At 38.8% G+C, this 17,677-nt stretch overlaps 1 protein-coding gene across 1 annotated transcript in view; it reads left to right on the top strand.

Moving 5' to 3' along the window:
• The first annotated feature begins 5,974 nt into the window (after positions 1-5,974).
• Positions 5,975-17,677, top strand: part of LOC306873438 (hedgehog-interacting protein-like) — a 34,528-nt gene continuing 22,825 nt past the window's right edge. Inside the window, exons 1-4 of the mRNA XM_079422724.1 lie at positions 5,975-6,649; positions 9,374-9,566; positions 13,323-13,464; positions 15,787-15,988. Of these exons, the coding sequence (XP_079278850.1) occupies positions 6,380-6,649; positions 9,374-9,566; positions 13,323-13,464; positions 15,787-15,988 (807 nt within the window). The 5' untranslated portion in view covers positions 5,975-6,379. The remainder of the gene's footprint in view (positions 6,650-9,373; positions 9,567-13,322; positions 13,465-15,786; positions 15,989-17,677) is intronic.

The raw sequence follows: 17,677 nt of genomic DNA, 5'->3' as shown, positions 1-17,677 counted from the left end.
ACATTAGACCTTACTGACTTCATTGTCTTGTGTGGACAAAACCAACCAACAAACAAACAGAAAACGGAATATCCACAGAAGAAAGTAAACAAGGTTGCATAAATAATGTTTTTTGAGTACTTTAAAATATGTTGCAGTGCTAATATGCAACCAATAGGCAATATAATGTACAAAGTTCAAATATGTCCAAACAATGTGAATAAGTACTATCTTTTAATGTTTTTGAAAAAGTCTCTTATGCTCACAAGGCTGCATTTATTTGAACAAAAATACAGAAAAAATTTTTTTTTGAAAAAATATTATTGCAATTTAAAATGTTTTTTTTATTTTAATATATTATAAAATGTCATTTATTCCTGTGACGGCAAAGCTGAACTTTCACTAGCCATTACTCCAGTCTTCAGTGTCATATGATCCTTCAGAAATCATTCTGAAATGCTGATTTGATGCTCAAGAAACATGTCTTACTATTATAAATGTTGAAAACGTTGTACTGCTAAATATTTTTTGTGGAAACCTTGATAAACAACCATTCAAAAGTAACAGTAAAGATATGTGTAATGTTAAAAACGTTTTCTTTCAAATGATTGCTGTTCTGTGTAACTTTCTATTCATTAAAGGATCCTGTTATCAATGTAATAATTTAATGATAATAATAAGAAAAAGCATTATTAATCACTGACCACCAGTAATAATTCACAACAACTGAGCATCAAATAAGCATATTAGAATGATTACAGTGAAAACTGGAGTAATGGCAGCAAAAGATTCAGTTTGCCATCACAGGAATTAATACATTTTAAATATATTAAAATATAAAACAGTTATTTTCAATTGAATAATACTGTTTCACTATACTGCTGTTTTTACTGTATTTTTGAACAAATCCAGCCTTTCGGAACATCTGAGGAGCTGAGGACTCCCACATCGTTTGTGTGCCACTCACTCATTTGTCACAAGCACACGGCGGTAGATTTGGTCAACACTGGTGGAGTGTCCTGCCAGTCTGGGTTTCATAAAACAGTAGAAGTCTGATAGAGATTTGAGTAGGCCGAGTCAGAACAGATGGGCCAAGCGTGGGGCACTGGTGGGATCATGTTGAAGGACCACCATCAATGCCGCTACACACAGCACAACATGCTCGTGGCCCATTCCTTCCTTTCAACTAATTTGTAGTAAAGCCCAAGATGCAAAATCAGAACGAATCCCCTGCTGCAATTTGCACTGACATATGGGAGGCAAATCTATGGGTCTACTTTGGGATTTGGAAATGGTTTTGCCGTTGGACCCTACTGGAACCGTTTACAAATAATTAGCCTAGGGACAGGAAAAAAAGAACGAGAAAAAGAAAATCCATCTGTGTGCTAACCCTATGCTAACCTTTCAGGATGGGAAGCTTTATGTGATCAGAATGAAATTTGGGAGGCCAAGCATAAAATGGACATAAATGATGTGGTTTATTTGACATTATCCAATCCGTTAGACCTCATAGCACGCAGTGCAGGTTCCTTCTGGTCTGTGGAGGAATCAGAATGAGATGATGGTCATGGATGATGAAAGGCATGTGTGAGTGTGCGTGTGATGGGGTGGTAGTGGTGTCAGGTGTGTGTGTGTGGTAAATGAATGCCTCTATGATGAAAAACCAGCGTTACGCACAGGTCAGGGAACAGCTTTGGGTCATGCCTTGGTGGGGTCTCTTGAGAAGCCTGCTTTTGTCATATACAGATCACTAATCTGTGTTCTTGATAGGACTGCGCTTCCTGTAAGAAACTGAATCCAACACCACACCGATCCATTTCCTTCCCTAGAGCAACGTCTACCATCTTACTGCTTAAAAGAAGTATCACTCTTTGGCTTTAACATGAAAGAGGGCAAACATTGAAGAATCAAGTGTCGTGTTAACAGTTATTGAACTAATCCAGCTTCTTGACTTCTTTGCGTTACTGTTCTGTCTGTAGGTAGCTGTTATGGGATATATGTTTGTCTCGTTGAGAATGAGTCTTAATGTAGACGATTTCTAAGAAAGAATTAATGATCAAAGGAATATTCCAAGTTAAGATCAACCGACAGCATTTGAGTCATAATGTTGATCACTCCTTTTCTTTAAAAAGGTTACAGTGAGGCACTAGGGGCCAAATTTGGTGGACTTAAAAGCAGAAACGTGACGCATATTAGTTTATAAATACACTTACAATACAGTAATTCATGTGTTAAAATTAAATCATGTTTCTAATCATTTTGATGTTTATATTATGATGTTGTCCAAGTTGTAAATTTAATTTTGTATTTTTTTACATTTTAAATGTTTGTAAATTGGTCTCATTCACTTCAATTGTAAAGACTTCAGTTTAACCCAGAGTTCTTTTTTTTTTCTTTTTTGAAGGACATGTCGAAATTAGTTTGTTGTGGGCATCAACATGCCATTATGCAGTCAATTAATCTGAACTTCAATTGCACCAGGAATATTCCTTTAACAGGAACAAATGAATAAAAGATAAACAAGGGGACATAAGAGGCATAAAGATGGAAAGAAAGGAAGAAATTAGAAAAGAGGAGATACACCGATGAAATATGAAATGGTAGGGAAGGAGGATGTGACTACATTTGGGAAAAACGGAGTGATACGAACAGAGGCAGGTAGTCAAGCTGAAGCGGAGTAAAAGACGGGAATGAAGGAAACTTCGTGTGGTCCAATGGCAAAGGCCAATGATTTAGAGGTTGTTGATCCCGGGCAGGCGGCCCAGCGGCTCAGCGCAACCAATGACTCACTCACTCTCTCACACTCACTGGGAGCTGGCTCTCTGTCTAAGTCACCACACTTAAAACATCCTTATGTGTTTAGAGTCATTGAAGTGGAAACCAGGGCCTGCACCCATTGCTGGAAAGAGCTACTGAATCCCTCTCTCTCCCGCTCTCACTCTCCAGAATGTTCATAAACAGATGGCCGGACCTCATTAGCCATGTCACAACTACTGAGAACATCATGAACACATTGCATTCTCTCTGAATATGAAAAACCATAGACAATTACCATTAGTGCTGAAATAAGAAAGAAGGAGAGTAGGTTAAAGGAGGGGTTTTCAAACTTTTTTCATGCCACAGACCCTCAAATATGACGATCCCCTTGAGAGGAGCACTAAAATATAAAGGCAGCTATATATTTTTATGTACAAAGTCCCATTTATACTTTATGAGAAAAAGGTACTATTATAAAAACAACATGTTTGCAAAATTGTATAATTGGATTTCATATTATTGCTGTACTGATAGCTGAAATCATTTAGGCACAACATATCCACCACAGCAATTAAATGAAATAAACAGACTTTGTATGTAACATTTGAGTTCAAACATTTTTTGTTTCAGTCTACATGCCTTTTATTTATGATAATTGAATCCAGAGTGAACACTTGCTGGTGTACATGTTATTTTATTTCACTTTTGGCCTGTGTTTCTCATTGTACATGCAGTTCTTGTAAGGATTTACCATGATGGAGACAAATGGTTTTGCCGTTCTCCTCTCTGCTATTAAACGGCGTAATACTCAGGCGCCACTTAAGAAGAACATTGACAAATGGCTGTCGACAGGACAGTCACCTTTTCTCTTGCCTCTTAAGATATTTGCTTTAGTGTTGTTTGCCACCTCTGATCTGTGAGTTCAAGGGTGTTACTGTATTCTGTGTGGTCAGGGACTATCCACCCCTTGGTGGGGAGTATTTTTCTTTATGGGCTATTGGGCCAGAGCTGAGCCTTGTTATTGCTGAATGAGACAACAGATCTAACCCAGGGACTTTCCCAAATGACAAAGCAAGAAATATCCTGCCATCTCCAACCTCAATTGATGACTATATATTAGGTTCTGGTCAGGACATAACTTCTCGTATAAAACCAAAAAGGATCGTGCATATTGTTGTTAATGTCCTCTGTACTAAATCAGAGCATATGTGAAATTGCGGTTTCACTTGAAATTGAAACTTTAAGAGTTTTCTCATACCAAAAACTCATTTCACCATCTGTTGTTTGTTGAAACGGGGACCTGGAAAGGGTTACAAATTACTCATAATGTCTAATAGAATGCCTAAATATTACCAATGGTGTCGTAATAGTCACAGTGTGTTTGTCACAACAGCAATGCTGAAAATTAGGTTTGAATGCATCATTTTAAAACTCATAAATTCTCATAGAGTCACGAAAACAGTAACTCTCAGATATTTGTGCAGATATCAGTGCAGCAGGATGCCGGTGGAAGAATATTGTAGCTTCTGCACAATGGGAAGGGTTATATCTCTCCAAACAGATGTATACCCAAACCACAGCTGTATCGCACATGTCTTTATGTTATACCCACCAATACTGTTCTGATCACAAACCGGTCTAAGCCGTCTCTCGAGGACCTCAGCTTCGCCTCTGTATGTATGTGAATCATTGTGATTTTTGCGTTGCAAAGAGACAGTCGCTTCTGAACCCAGAACAGGCCTGGCTGGATATGGTGGCAGGCTGTTCAACACTCAGGGCCATATCCATAATTACCCAACAGTCCAATCACTGTGGATTCCTGCAACTCCTGATCTCTGCTGATAATCAGCCTGTGTTCTGGTCAGCGGTGGACCCCCAAGGATGAACAGGTGCGGTAATGCGACTGATTGCAACTAATGCAACTGAGGTCTGTTCAGAGAGGACATTCCCCTCTGGACCTGCAATCTAAAGATCTCTCTAAACATGAGAAGAAAAGAGGACTTGTCCTGCATTTGGCTCAGTCTTATCAGAAATCCTCTGAAGATCAAGAATGCCAGACATTCTCACAACTCTGTTAACGTAAGAGTGTCCGACACTCAGATCAATAAACTGTCCATGCTGTGGCCCCTGATCGCCAACAGAGCACTTGGATGTTAGCACCTAATAGAAATAATTAATCAAGCAGGCGCATAAACAAATAAACAATACATGAGAGATAATGTATTAGTGATATAAAGATTTATCTCATATGCTGCATTTAGGCTATTCAATAGCAATTGCTCCATCTAAATCCACAGCTGTGTATGACTTTGAACTAAAGAGCAAATGCAAAGGATATACTGAACTTTGAATTTGCATAAAATGCAGATTTTTGTTGTGAGAAAAAATAATAATGAAAAAAAAAACATTGAACATAATTTACTCCATATTGTTTGGATTAAAAAAAAAAACCTCTTGACCCCTTTAAATTTTCAGTAAAAACAAGTATCTGGTTGTCAGAAAACTGTTATATAAAATGTTAATACACGTGTTTTTAGTGATATTGTTATTAATAGTTATAATATTTTAATAGTAATCTTTGTCATTAGTTTATTAATATGTATCACAAGCTTCAACGTGTAAAGCTACTCCTTCCACTTTTGAGCACAAACAGAAATGCTGAAAAGTGCGAGCAGCCACACACATGCAAAGAGACATTATAGAGCTCTTAAACGTGGGAAATAAAGTCCTTACATTTCTGCATTTCATTTGAATACCATTGCTATTTGTCTTGATAGTACATGTGGTATAATGGAAAGCATCATGATGACTTTGGATGAAGTTCATTAAAAGTGGTCTTTCCAGCAAAGGTCAGTAATAAGGCAGACCAAAGTGCCACACACAAAGTCAGTGTGACTCGCATGTCAATGAAATAATGCAATCAACATGAAATAATAATAAGATAGAATAAGATATAATGCAACATAAAAGACACAAACACACACAAAAAAAAAACTATTTTACCGTAAATAAAATGGTGACAGATTTGAACCGTAATGACCATGGATACGCACAAACATGCATTCAGTAAAATATGTTTTGAACGCGATGTAACATTATTTTCCGTGAACACGACACTTAGTATGTATAATACTTTTCTTTACTTACACGATGACGCGCGTTCCCGGACTGGATAGACGTCATCGTGCGCGTTCCCCTTCTCGCGCGCTGGTTAAAAAGAAGGTGGAAAGAGCAAAGGGAAACATGTGAGTGCACTGAGGAGCATGCAACAGACAACTTAGTGCAACTTTTGATCACACGCATCAACGGGATTTAACTTTTGGGAAAGGAGACATACAATTTCTGTATATAAGCTAATCCGATCACTTCTTGTTTTTATTTTTTAATTTCTTATTAAAATACAATATCATGTTTTTTCCACTTTAATAACATCAACCAGCACTTGTCTTAATTTATTAGCGCCATTTCTTTCGTTTTTTCGTTCTTTTACTATTATTTAATTTAGACTGCTTTATTAGCGAATAGTTGCTTTAATCAAAATTAGTAATTCTATAACAACTTTCTGGACGCGTGGGGACTGTCATACAGCGGTCCTGATTTCTGAACAGCCGCGTGCTCCGCTTTTGGTTTAATCCCTCTGAAAATGATGCATTTGAAATTGGTGCTCTTGTTGGCCATCGCGGCCAATTTTTGGGAATGTAGTGATGCAAAATTCGGCGAGAAAGGAGAATTAAGTCCAAGGAGGAGGAGATGTTACGATGGAAGTCTGCCGAAACGCCTGAAGAAGAAGGAGAGAAAACTGTCACCGGAGGAAAGCGGCGGAGGGGAGGTTTGTCACAGGCTCTATCCTCGCGTGTCCTGCTGTCCGTCCAGAAGAGCTCCGTATCAGATCCTCCATCGGAGAGATGCTCGGGTATGTTCAGGCTTCCTGCAGCCTCAAACTGACCTAGTGATTCTCATGCGTGTTTTGTTATGGCAACGGGTTTATGCATTGATTTAAATGTTTGCAACAGCAGTATGTAGTGGGATAATGGTTGAAGTTGTAATGAACATATGGATACATATGCGCACTGTGTATATTGGACGCGTTTTGCATTAAAAACAGCAAGACGCAGCGCAGTGTAACAGAACGCGCGAGTCTCGAGACGCGGTTTTAAAAGTTGATAAACGCTGATAAACACGACGAGATCGTTCACAATGGCTAAAGACGTCCGTCTCGCGCATGTTCACATAGAAAAACAATTAAAAACCGCTCGGACCGAGGTTAGAGCGCGTGCAGTGCTGTTCACTCGCGAGCACGAGGCGTATGAATGAAATCGCTTAATTTTCATGCTCCCCTGCTGCAATATTGTGTTTCCGAAATCGGAATCGCTCTTAAAAGCTGTGTTCCTGCAGTTAAATGATTGTATGTATAGATTAGACGCTTTGCGCAACTTTTCACGCTGTTTCAGTGACAGCATGTGCTTCTCGTAGTGATGGATATAATTTACATAAAACAGATGGGAAACAAATGTCTCTCGATCGGTAATGAATCGCACCTTTCTGAGGCTTTCTATAGACGTGAAAAGATTCATCTCAATAGTTTTGTCAATGAACACATTCTATGCCGAGAAATCGCTCTTTTCTCATGTAAACAACCTCCGCAAATCGACATACGCGGCTGGGTGGCATCGCACGTCGGTTTGTGACAAAAAGCCATATTGCATCATTTAATTTGCTCAAGTCATGCAAATAAGAGCGAGGCTGAATGGAACAAAACAGAGTCGACATCTCCTCCTCCCCACTACACTGCCCACACACGGAGTCTTTTTGCTTATGGCAAAAGAATAACAACAACACCATTGTGTTTGTTAGTTTCACTAATGGGTGAAGCTGGAGAACATCATTCTCCCCCAGTTCTTGGCTCTGTCCAAGTGTTAGTTAATGCCTTTGAGTGAGTATTTGTCCTGCTCCCCACCCCAAACTTACTTACACCAATTCCCAGAGGGCCAAAATGGTTTCACTTAAGCTGTTTAATACAAGTTTACAGGTTTTGTGGGGAAGTTAGCTCAGTTGTGGTTTCATTTGGGCTGAAGTGCGAATTCCGTGAATCATGTCAGGTGATTCATTCGGTAAATCGCCTGTTTGTTTAATCTTACGGTTGTGGTAACTTCGATCATCGATCTCCTTTTTCTGGCACCTCAGTGAGAATGTGCGAGCTGTAGTTGCCCTCATTGTTTGTCGCTAAATGACGAGCCATTGTTTTCAAATCTTTGTGTTTACGTTTGTTCTGTCAGTTCCAGTGACAAAGGATATTGTGTGCCGTGATGCATAATCCCAACATCTGCTCAGATTTCGCTATTTAAACATGACTGTCATGACTTTTCGTGCCGAACCACACTATTTCAAAGCATCTACTATTAACTAAGTAATGGACAGTTGGACTTAAGCTCATATATGCCTCTTATTTGCACTGGCTTCTTTCGACAGTCGTTACGTATGGCCTTAAATGCTATGATGTAGACCGTGGTGTGATTTGAAGCAGCGTTGAATAACTTTTGCCATTTTTGGGGAAAACACAAAAAACAAAGGTCCTCTTGTTGCTGGTGAGGGTGATGGCAACATTGGAGCCCATCCCAGCAACATATGGGTAGAGTGCATGGTTGAGAGCACACAAATGCTTCTCTCCATGGACCATGTGCCAGTCCATGGCTCACTAAATCAATGGACAATTTAAAGGAGGAGAGTTGCCACTCACAGACCAGGCTAACACAACAACCACTGCAAGACTGAGAGTGAAGAGAGCTCAAAAATTCACATTCCAAACTCTCTGGTTCATATGGAGGTGTAAACAAATTTTTTGGACACCGTTTTATCTTCCACCCACAAAGATGGTTTTGATTCACTCAAAAGAATATGGAGAATCAAAATCAAAGAAATCTGTCAAAATGGTTTACTACGCAGAGCAGTGGGCCGGGGAGGAGGTGGCCCATCTATACGCTGTCTGCTGGGTGTGCTGGTCTAATTGACTTGGACAGACTGCTAATTTGTTGATACCAGCACAGGAATGATGTGCCCGTCTATCTATAAATTGGTGTTTACACATGGACCTCACACAGAGAGAGGGAGGTTTACCAGACTACTGCGGCACAGGCGCATGTCTGGGGAAGGGAGCAGATTACATTGTTGTTTTATTACAGCTAATTTGTTACATAAATAAGCCTGCTCATTTTCTCGGCCCTAATCTACTGTTTACTTTTGTTTGGTGACTTAAGAAACATTTTGAGTATCCTCATTTTGGTCCGTTCGCTCCAGCATGGGTTCAGCTGCCATGTGAGGTGCAATTTTGGCTTGCTGTTTGTGAGCTCAAATAAACAAATCAGGAGAAATCAAGTCCACATGGATGTGTGGTGTTTGTTAAGAAAGATGTTTAGAATGTGAATTGCGTCCAATTAACGAGAAAACATTCCAAAAATGTATGTCAAACCACCTAGTTTGATTTTTCTTTTATTTATATATATATATATATATATATATACACACACACACAATACACAGTCATTCTATAGGAACAGCTTTGTAGCTTGAGTAAAATTTGGATTAGCCATTCAATTAGAACCACACTTTTAAACTTTGCTGGTTGTTTTTTGCTCCTCAGATCTTCTCAACCAATAACACAGAGTGTTCTAGACTGCTGGAGGAGATTAAGTGTGCCCATTGCTCACCACATGCCCAGATGCTCTTCCACTCACCCAAACTTGAAAAGGCACCACACAGAGAACAAGATCTACCCCGCTTATGTCACGACTACTGCCAAGAGTTCTACTACACCTGCCGGGGACACGTACCAGGTAACAAACAAGATCAATGCAAGAGTTTTATTTAAAGAACATTAGTAACTTCATCAGGAACATCGCTCTTCTGACTCATGTATTGCAGTTATTCTAAGTCCAGGTGAACAAATGACCTCAGGTTAATGCATCAGACTGTAAAGTCGCATTGTGGGAGAAAGCAAAATATCCGTAGCAGCTCCTGCACAGCAAAGTTATTTTGAAACAGAGTTATTTGTTCATATGATGTTCAAGAAATGTCATCCATGAACCACTTGTTGCTGTTTCTTTCTTTCTTTCTTTTTTAAACTTTGCAATGACTTAAGCATCACAAAAGGCCTTAAATTATTGGTATTATAGAAATATAAATGATACAAATGTTCTATTTAAAATAAATAACATAATAGAAGTTTGAAGTTGTGACAAACTAAATGAAGAACTCAAAAACACCCCAAACAAAGCTCTAAAACATTTAGCTGTAAATGAATGATTTTATGACCTGTTTCTTCCCTTCGGTCCTTTGGCAAGCATCTTATTTTACGTCAACACAACCTGCCAAGATGTGTTTGGTGTTTATGTGCATCTGTCTCTGGGTATGTGTGTGTGTGTGCACGGTCTGACTATGGTCTAGACATGACTGACACTCACACCTCACACGACACACACTTTACAGGATGCAGCGGAAAACGAGGCCTGTTCAAGGCAATGCTCACATAATCAGTTTGTTTTTCTTGGTGGCAGCCTACGTTCAATGAAAAGACAAACATTAAGGCCTCTGAAACATAAGGGGGGAAAAACAGATGGCAGTGGGGAGGAGTCCGAAGACCTGAAAAGCTCTAAGCCATCATGAGGTTTGTATTTTCTCCCAAAAATGAATGACATCAGGAGCAAACATCCAATAGCTGCTCTATAGTGTTGCAACATTCGCTGCATGATGCATTCCATCAGATGGAATGGTATGCAAAAAGCTGGCCGCCAGACCAAACTTTCTTCCTATCAGCGCAGCCATAACAGATTAGATGGGGGCCGATATGCAAACAGAGAGCAAACGCAAGCCACACGCACATACGCACCCACGGAAATGCGAATAGACTGACAAAAATGAGACACTGTATGCATACAGTTTACCTTTCAGTCTTCCTCTGCTAAACAGATAAATAAGGGTGTGCTGTCTGCTGCGATTCTTTGTAGAGGGAGTAAGCGTATGGGAAAGAGAGAGAGAGAAAATAGTGGTAAATACTCTGAGAACAGGAGCTGGGGCCAAAAGACTCTAACCCCTCCCTTCTCCCCCTCCCAAATCAGCATATGTGGTGACGAATGACACATTTATTTTTCTACAAAGGTTGTGTATATGTAAAACTGCTGAAGTGCATCAAGATGTCAAGTACTTTGGGTGGCCACCCAGGTTGCTTTGGAAGATAACCAGATGGAAGTATAACTATAGCACTAAGGATGTGGAGTCTCTTTCTCTCTGTCCTGTTTTTTGTAGGCCAGTACAATAAAACTAGAGCATATTGTGGAGGGGCTGAGACCGTAGTTGAGGCCACACAGTGTTTTCGCCATGTTTAGGGAAGTTATAAATTGTTCAAATTAGACAGTCCTTTCAGTTCATGTGATTCATTTCTATCCATATTTTTTTAACCATATTTTTAGACCGTGATTGCACATTGGTTTTCAACAGTAATAAAAGTCCCTTCGTATTTTCATGGTGTTTATTTTCAGTTCCCTGAGATTAAGGAGAAACATTTCAGTTCCAAATATTCATTTTACAGTTGTCTGTTCAATGTGTTGATCTCATTTGATTTAGTGAAGATTAAACTTTGAATTGGTTTGGTTAAGGTTAGGTTTTAATTTTAAAAATGCATAACACATCTAAAATATTCAGTAATGTTATAGCATAACTGGATAACAAAAAATCTAATCAAATGAGAGGTTGGGAGGTTAAGATTCAACCTGTGGCAGATATTGCCACCAAAAAGTAGTTTCGAGAAGATATATTCACACCCCACATCAGCTGACACTTTTTTTTATCCCCATGACCGCATAGATATAACGGAGATATAAACAGTTTCCCACAATCTTGAAAAAAGATTACAAAAGGGGATTTTGCAATACAATAGCAGAACCATTTTGGGTTTCCCAAAGAACCTTTCAGTGAACAGTTCTTCTGTTCCAAAAGAACATTTTAATGATCTGAATAACCCTTTTCCACAAGGAACCCTCTGTCTGTTGGAAATACTGCATTGATTTTAAGGTTCTTCATGGAACCATATGTGTCAAAAAAGAACCTTTATTTTTAAGTCATGAAAAAACTAGTTTTAAAATGTTTTAAATGTTTAAAAAATTGTAAATGTTCTCTAAGGCTTAGAAATGCTATGGTCTTTATAAATAATGATTTCAAATAATTTTGTTGTAATTTTGAGCGACTCTTTATTTTGGATTGTTCATTTAAATCAGAATTGGTTGAAATTGTTCCCACATTAGTCTGCATGATTGTTTTTTTTATTTTATCCATCAATATGAAAAATGGACATGGAAGGATATGGAAAATCATGGAGATTCAGAAGTGTGGGAACTGCATAAAGATTCTGACCTCTCAGGTGCTATTGACAACAACTCCCAGACCCTTACCGCTCACACCAGCGGACCCAAGATAACTACTGCAGTTTGCTTGTGGGTGGTATGGCAGTGTGAGTGGAGGTGGTGGTGATGGCTGTGTGTGTGTTTGATCTCACTGTTGTGTTTAGATGTTTAGGGATATCCTATCACCTCTGTTGTTGGTGCTGTTGCTTCCCTCCCACACACAGCCCCATTCCTCATGTGGCATGGGGGGCTCACTGGAGATGAAAGGAAGGAGGAGTGTGTTTGTGTTTCTATCACTGCTGTATTTGCTCTACTCCTCCCCATGAGAGGGCTTTGCTAAGGTGGTAACCATATCAGTGAGGTTTTTAGGTCACAGCGGCTGCCAAATCGAGTCCTGTTCTCTCTCCTTGTTGTCATGCTGCTCATTCAACCAAAAGGTTCCTAGAAACTGACTGTGATTTAATAGCCACACAGTTAATTTTCAGAATTTTCATTGCACATTCCTCAACTCTAGGTGTCTGAATTATGGTGAATTTATTTTGGCTACGATTGAAGAAATAAATAAGGGTGTTTTCCATGGAAGTAAGCAAGCAAACGTAATCTCTTATATATAATCAATCAGTTTGGGTGTGCACTTATCATTTATTTGGATTTGACCTGCAAGTTTCTGCTGAAAGATATAACAGCAAAGGAGATACAGACTGAGCGTTTGGCATTTTTGGGTTTAATTAAACTCACAAACTTTCCACATACGGACCACACATGTCTGAAGCGGCTTGAAATACCTCACTGGGGTTCAACCATCACATAATTGTAGCACCCAGAAGTGTGTATCATTGTGGCTCTGTCAGATATGACGGTTTTTAACAAATGGTTAAAGGTCTGGAGTCTGGACCGATATGAATGACCATGACTTGCACTTGTCAGATATGAGAGGAAAAAACAAATGTCTTGATTTGAGACTCAGTACTTCATAAATGCACCATAGTCAAGATAGGAATTAAGCTTGGCACCGGAATCACCACCAAAACGCCCACACAATAAGCCGTCTGATGGCTGAGGACATACTTGACTCGAGTACAGCTTTGACAGTAGGGGATTCAGTTGGTTTTGGAGGTGATTACATCATCCATGGACCCTGTGTGGTGTCTATCTCAGGCTGAGACCAGTTGTCTGTCTGTCTGTGTTTTTTAGAACTGTTCCAAGCCGACGTGGATGAGTTCTGCCAGTACTATGGAAGGAAGGACGGAGGCCTGTGCTTTCCAGATTTTCACAGAAAGCAACTGCGCAGAGATTCCAACTACCTGTTAGATGAAAAAATAGAAGTGATTAACAGGTATACTTAATTCAGTTTTACACACACATTTCTTTTTTGAACAGTAAATAAATATCATAAATAAATGTCAATATTTATTTATCATTCCAGATACAAAAGGTGAATTTATTATAATTAGTGTATATAAGATAAGTAACAATGTCTGATTTGTAAACTAATTATTCTTTTGAGTCAGAATCGGTTGATCCAGTTCACAAAACCAGTCTGAATGATTCATAAATGGTTCTAATTGGTTCTAAGGTTTAGCTCAGAATCCTGTTGCAAAAGCCAGTGGCAAGGACGATTATCAATGAATATCAACTTAGTTTGACACAAATTGTACTGTATAACTTCAGTTGTTTTTAGGTACTTTTGCATCCTTTTTGTTGCTTGAACGTTACAGTTCCCATTCATTGTAACATTGTGACATGAAGGTGATTAAATGATGGAATTTCCTTTTTTTGGGTGAGATATTCCCTGTAGATGATATCTGCGTGTAGTGACATTCATCATCAGGCATGAGAGAAGCTTCCTTATGGTCATCTAATGTCCCATGGCCCAGTATGACTGGCCTGCTTTGACTACTAGGTCACTAGAGACAAGACACGCCTGACTAACCTTCCATGTCACAACATTCCTGCATGTACTCGTTGACTTGTCCATTGCCCCCCATTTCCAAGCCAGAGCTTTGTGTCCAGACTGAGTTTAGCCAGCTTTAAGAACACAAAGAAAGTGCTTATACTGCAGGAACTATGAGCTGTTGGTGACAGCCAGAGGGCTTTGACCATTTGTGACAGGACATAGCAAGGGATGTCATTTGGGGCTGGCTCTGATTTAGCTCATAGCTGAATATCCTGTTGATTGTATCCTCATATTAGTATTAGGAAAAGGCTTAAGTATTTACTTTTCACAACTTACAATGATGGATTCATATGTGAAATCAACAAGACCACCTGTAGGACTCCCAAAAACATTGTTAGCCAACTATGGTCGCAAGTTCTATTGTTACTAACATTTCAGTGTTTCCCATTGCTCGCAACTATAATTTCTCTAACTATGCTTCATACTGTGGTAGTTAAAGGGATAGTTCACCTAAAAATATAAATTCTGTCATTAATTACTCACACTCATGTCGTTCCAAACCCATAAGACCTTTGTTCATCTTCAGAACACAAATTAAGATATTTTTGATGAAATCCGAGAGCTTTCTTACCCTGCATAGCAAGCAAGCGAACTGCCACATTCAAGGCCCAGAAAGGTAGTAAAGACATCATTAAAATAGTCCATGTGACATCAGTGATTCAACCTTAATTTCATGGAGCTATGAGAATACCTTTTGTGGACAAAGGTTACAAAAATAATGACTTTATTCAACAATATCTTCTCTTCCGTGTCAGTCTTCAACGCACATTTATGACAGTACCACAACACATTATGGTTGAACCACTGGTGTCACATGGACAACTTTAGCAATGTCTTCACTACCTTTCTGGGCCTTGAACGTCTCAGTTACATTGCTGTCTATGGAGGGTCAGAAAGCATTTTTGCATTTTTGGGTGAACTATCTCTTTAAGCAGTGAGTTAGTTCTCTCTTAATAACGCATGTGTAATTGTCATACTCAGCATACCTTCACTTCACTTATTATACCAATCTGATTTAATGACATCTGTCAGTGCAGTGTGCCCTCAACACCTTTAGTTTTAACAGTAATAAATGCCTTGCTTTTGTGTGACCTTCTGATGCAAATAATGATGAGCTGTGAATCCCACATCCCACAGTCATTGTAAATGAACGTCATAATTCTTCATCAGACCTCCCATTTACGAAGGGCCAATAAAGCAGCATGTCTGATCAGGCACAGTCACTGCAAGCACGTCAGACTGACTTTATTCTACAGCTCAGGCACAAGATGTCAGACATACAGTATATTTTCTGCCAGTTCACCCCCTATTACATCTATGGAAAATCCCTCTAAGACTGCTTGTTAACAGGAGCACCCACACTGCTAATGCCCTTGTTTTATTTAAGGCATAATGTGAGTTGGCGTGTCCCCACATCAGATGTGATTTGTGGTTAATGGAACACTTGCTTCACAGCTTGAGAGCCCCCAACTTCTGACTGTGTTAAATGAACTTCTCCTGTGGCGTTTTATTCAGTCTACTCCCAAACCAGTCTGTCAAGCAGAAAAGATTCTGTTGTGTTTCTAACTGTAATAAACTTGTTTATAATGATTAAACTTATACAGTTCTACAACAAAAAACAACAGTTTAGACAACAATTTAAATGCCTGATGCATAAACTAACCCATCTAAATTTCTAATCTTTCCATTCCTTTCCTACAGAAAACATAAACACAACTGTTACTGCACTCAGGAGATCCTTAGTGGTCTTCGACAGCCTGTTGGTGTGGTGCATTGTGGGGATGGATCACAGCGGCTTTTTATTTTGGAGAAGGAAGGCTTTGTCCATATCCTAACACATGACATGGAGCTCCTGAAAGAGCCTTTTCTGGACATTCATAAGCTGGTCCAAAGCGGCATAAAGGTAAGTGAAAGCTCTTGTTTGTTGCCATTGTGGTGTTATCAGTTGGCTGGATTGACAATGTTTTATACACTTAAAGGTGTTGTCAGTGATTTGTTATTCATTAAGAAGTATTATATGTAAAGAAACAAATATGAAATGTATGAACAGTCATGTGTACTTATATCTGATTAAGATTCCAGTCTCATCATTGAGCTGAAAAATATTTTCAAAGCTTTTTTAGAGAAACAAATTTGAAATATTTCAATATATACTTGATTTCCTTCCTTATTCTTGGTAACAACCTTGTTTTTGGACACGTTTTATTCTGAGATACACCAAAAATGGCTAACTGTGAATAGAGCTGAATTTCTATGAATGGCATAAAGTCAGCATGAAATAAATTCACATCTTGTTTGTAAATACATGTTACAGTTCAATTGTACAATTTATGCATTCATGTGTTCAATTTTTTTTTTTTTGACCTCATAATGTTCAATCAAAATGCCAGACTTCTCTCTGGTGTCAAATATTGGACTTCTCCAATCATTTATTCTGATTAAATCTAATAATTTGTTTCACTCTGATGTACAAAAGACAAATGTCATGTCAGCTAATGCAACTAAAGGCTTATAGGCTTATAAGGCTTATATATACTTCAAACGAAATCGAAGAACGAACTGATGTGACGTCATTTCGAACAAAATCAGGCCGAAACAAAGTTAATTTTGAGTCAGAGTTCGAAACAGCTCACCAAAGCAAATTTTCTGGGGGAGTTCGTTTTGGCTCCTAAACACCTTTGAGCTACCATTGGTCCGTGGTGATTATACAATCGGTGGGTCCTTCGTTTCTCATTCAACGGAGGTCAGGCAGGAGAACAACCTCTCCAAGTCACTAGCAACATAAATACACTGTGTCGAATAGCTGAGCTGCCACAAATATATACGCACCTGTACGATCGCTCGCGGAGAGACTTTAAAGATTCAGAGAAAGCATTTAATTCCTAGAATGCAATTGCAACGAAACTTGGTGTTGACGACACATCGCTTTTTTATGCAAAAAGCGACGTAGAGAAATATCAGATGTAAGTTTTCCAAAGCCATGAAAAGAATGAAACGAAAGAGTAAAGATATAATGTAGCAAATACATGTTTCAAATAAATGTTACACCATACTGCTGCTGCTGCTGTTGTTGTTCTTTCAATAAGCGAGTTTAAAAGGTATACAATAAATGAAATGCCAAAAGAACATACAATAATAAACCTTTGTTTTTATCAAATCATGACACCACATAAAATATAAAAATGTGTATTTATCCAGTTTAATAAAAGACCTAGATACACCATCATTGCATCGTTGTTGTGTTTAGGGCAGCCGCGCGGGTGTCGTAACACGTTTACATTAATCTATACCCCGCCTCCAGCAGCGCGGGGGTGTTGGAATGTTCGAAAACAGAAAACGCTCAGTCTTTTCTAACTTATTTTTGCCCCCAAACAAAGAATGAAAACGAACTTCATTTGAAGTATATCGGGGCTTTAAACCAAAAATGACTTGAGTGCACCTTTGAGATGATTCAATGCTATTCATTTATCAGGAGACTGTTTATTCCAAATCATATCCCAGTGGATTGGTACATTCTTTCAAGTATTTTTGTTAGGGATGCTAATAATGGTGAATTTTAGCTAAACATCTAAATGTTGCCGTTTTCACTCCC

The sequence above is a fragment of the Barbus barbus genome, assembly GCF_936440315.1.
Source record: "Barbus barbus genome assembly, chromosome: 8".
NCBI lineage: Eukaryota > Metazoa > Chordata > Actinopteri > Cypriniformes > Cyprinidae > Barbus > Barbus barbus.
Note: the sequence above shows the minus strand (reverse complement) of the source record. Positions and strands in the feature narration are given on the sequence as shown.